General features: G+C 48.4%; 1 protein-coding gene across 1 annotated transcript; it reads left to right on the forward strand.

Moving 5' to 3' along the window:
- The first annotated feature begins 975 nt into the window (after positions 1-975).
- Positions 976-2,971, forward strand: htr1d (5-hydroxytryptamine (serotonin) receptor 1D, G protein-coupled). The gene has a single exon (XM_067243259.1). It carries the CDS (start codon positions 1,454-1,456, stop codon positions 2,609-2,611), a length of 1,158 nt encoding a protein of 385 aa, XP_067099360.1. The 5' UTR covers positions 976-1,453; the 3' UTR covers positions 2,612-2,971.
- The last annotated feature ends 261 nt before the right edge of the window (positions 2,972-3,232 follow it).

Here is a 3,232-nt window from a genome sequence, read left to right on the forward strand (position 1 = left end):
GCATTTATTCTGGTATTGGCAAGCTTCTCCGATTTGTATGTAATCCCTGCTCCATTGGATTTCAATGTCAATCTTGCATGTAATGACAAAAGATGGTTTGGGATGTAGGTGGTGAATCTCAAATGCAGTGAAAGACGGAGTTTGCAGATTTCTCAGTCCTATTAAGCTTTTATTTATTTATAAATCTGTAATGCAAATTTCTAAATGTTGTCTTTGTTTCTTCCTAGGGTGAATGTGCTGTGAAAGAAGCTGGGTAAAATGGAGGTGTTCTGAAGCAAGTGAAGGTGTCAGAGCAAGCCCCTCAGCTCTTCAATCTGTACTGACCACTAAGTCTGAGACAGAGGTGTGTCCACACACACATTGAGAGATCGATAAAAGGACTCCCTCTGCAACCTCACACAGGACCTGAAATGTATTTTTCGGTACCACATTCATTCAGTGTCAAATGAGCCCAAAGTCTAAAAACGTCTCAAGATATTGACTTGTTGTGGTCCTTCACGACTGGACTGAACAAGATGATCTCAGGGATGAGGGGATCATGTTAACATCTAGCTTGGCTATTGTCATTACTCAGGCTTTGCTCTATTAACTCTCTTTGACAGAGTCTGGTCCAGTTTCAGATTAAGGGATCGGCAGAGGCAGGGATAGAGTAAGGGAGAAGGGGTGAGAGGGAAACATAAAGAGAGAGAGGGGGGGGGGAGAGAAGGTGTGTTTGATACAGAGCAAGACACAGAGGTGCAGAAAAGAAGCTGCAGACAGAAGAAGAAGAAGAAGAAAAGACAGAAAGAGGAAGCTGGAGGCCAGAGTCTCTGTTATTATCTCTCTGTGTGAGGTTTAGTGGAGAAGGGTGGGGTGGGGGGGTGGACCATTTGTGAAAAAGAGGTGTTGTGCTGGTCTGGCTAGCTGGAGAGGAGAAGAGAACAGTAGAGGCAAAGGGAGTAGGAAAGGAAAAGGGAATGAGAGGAGTGGAGTGGAGATGAGTCCAAAGAGAAAAGTTATAGAGTTGAATACCAATGAGGCCCTTTAGTCAGACAACCGGGACCAACCGATATTAGAGGCCTTGGACAGGTAGACAAAGATTCAGAAAAACTAATGCAGCCATTAGTTCCAACGATAAAATGATGGACGTGGACAAAAATAAATGCCTGATAACATGAAATCGAACACAGGCTAGCTCTCTGCTCAGAGGTGACCGAAACGGAGGTATACAGACGGATTTGTTTACCGAACAGGCTGCTATAAAGGGATAAAAAGCCCTCTGTGCAACAGGCACACGTCTAAACCAGCTGTGACATTCATCAATGCAGCACTGTGATCCCCACTGGGGGATAGGCAGAAAGAGTCCGGATCGATCATCTTGATGGGGACCATGAGCATCCTCTAACCCCATCCACATAAAAGAGGAGTGGCGTGGAGAGGACATCTGAGCAGAGAGGTTAAAGCACCAGGCGGGATGGAGCAAGATAACACCTCTGTGCTGGACCTGTTCTTGTCCAATGTCACAGATCTCCCTGGAACCACCACTGACCCCCCTTGGGATGAAACCACACTCCTGAGCTTGCAAATCTCCCTCTCCGCCATCTTGGCCATTGTCACCCTGGCAACGGTGCTGTCTAATGCCTTTGTCATCGCCACCATCTTCCTCACCAGGAAACTGCACACCCCCGCCAACTTCCTGATTGGTTCGCTGGCCGTGACGGACCTGCTGGTGTCCATCCTCGTCATGCCGATCAGCATCGTCTATACAGTCAGCAAGACCTGGTCGCTTGGGCAGATTGTCTGTGACATCTGGCTTTCTTCCGACATCACCTTCTGCACGGCCTCCATCCTGCATCTGTGCGTCATCGCCCTTGACCGCTATTGGGCCATCACTGACGCCCTGGAGTACTCCAAGCGGCGCACGACGCGCCGGGCAGGGCTCATGGTGGGGGTGGTGTGGGTTATCTCCATCTCCATCTCCCTTCCACCGCTCTTCTGGCGGCAGGCCAAGGCCCACGAAGAGCTGACAGAGTGCCTGGTGAACACAGACCAGATCTCGTACACTCTCTACTCCACCTTCGGCGCCTTCTACGTTCCCACCATCCTCCTCGTCATCCTCTACGGGAGGATTTACGTGGCGGCACGCTCGCGCATCTTCAAGCCACCGGCGTCCTGCGGAAAACGCTTCACCACAGCCCAGCTCATCCAGACCTCCGCTGGCTCCTCCCTCTGTTCGATTAACTCCGCCTCCAACCAGGAAGGACACACCCTCTCAGCAGCCGGAGGGGGAGGAGGAGGAGGGGGAGGCTCGCCTTTGTTCGTGAACAGCGTGAAGGTGAAGCTAGCGGACAGCGTGCTTGAAAGGAAACGTCTGTGCGCCGCCCGGGAGAAGAAGGCCACCAAGACGCTGGGCATCATCCTGGGAGCCTTCATCATCTGCTGGCTGCCCTTCTTCGTGGGCACCCTGGTCATGGCCATCTGCAAGGGCTGCTGGTTTCACCCTGTGCTGTTTGACGTCTTCACCTGGCTGGGATACCTCAACTCCCTCATCAACCCTGTCATCTACACTGTTTTTAACGATGAGTTCAAACAGGCCTTCCACAAACTCATCAAGTTCAAGAGATGCTATTGACACAATGGTGTGGAAAAGTTGTACACATACATACACTGGCTTTGTGATGTACACTCTACTGGGATATTAACAGGCGCATCTGACCTGGACTGCTCCACAGCCTGTGAAGATATGGCAAACATGGACTTTACTGAACTCACTGGTAACCCGTTTACACTAAAGACAGAACGTGATAAATGTGTTACCATTCTATTTTTCCTTTTCCTGTTTTGGCAGGAAAAAGCGGGAATGACAAGAAACAGAAGTCCTAATGTGGACATCATTATGTGGATTATATGGCCTGGATTATTGCGAAACACTGTGATGTGGCATTTGTTAATTGTTTTAAAAACACACATGTTCATTGTACTGTGTTTGTTCAATGAACATCTTTGAACTCATCTCTAGGATCCACGCCATTGCAGTTCTTCTAGATATTTCCCCTATCAAAACTTCTGCATGTATTTCTAAGAAGTTGAATAGGTTGTTAGAACTACAGAAATCACTTTCTTAACACCAAAGGGACCGATACAATGATTAACACTTCGAGGAACTCCTAGGAAAAGGTGTACCAAGACTAATGAATTTGACTACAAAGCAATGCTGTCACACATATGTTCATCTTTCATAACCTTTATGTGA

This window comes from Osmerus mordax, chromosome 9 (genome assembly GCF_038355195.1).
Source record: "Osmerus mordax isolate fOsmMor3 chromosome 9, fOsmMor3.pri, whole genome shotgun sequence".
Lineage (NCBI taxonomy): Eukaryota > Metazoa > Chordata > Actinopteri > Osmeriformes > Osmeridae > Osmerus > Osmerus mordax.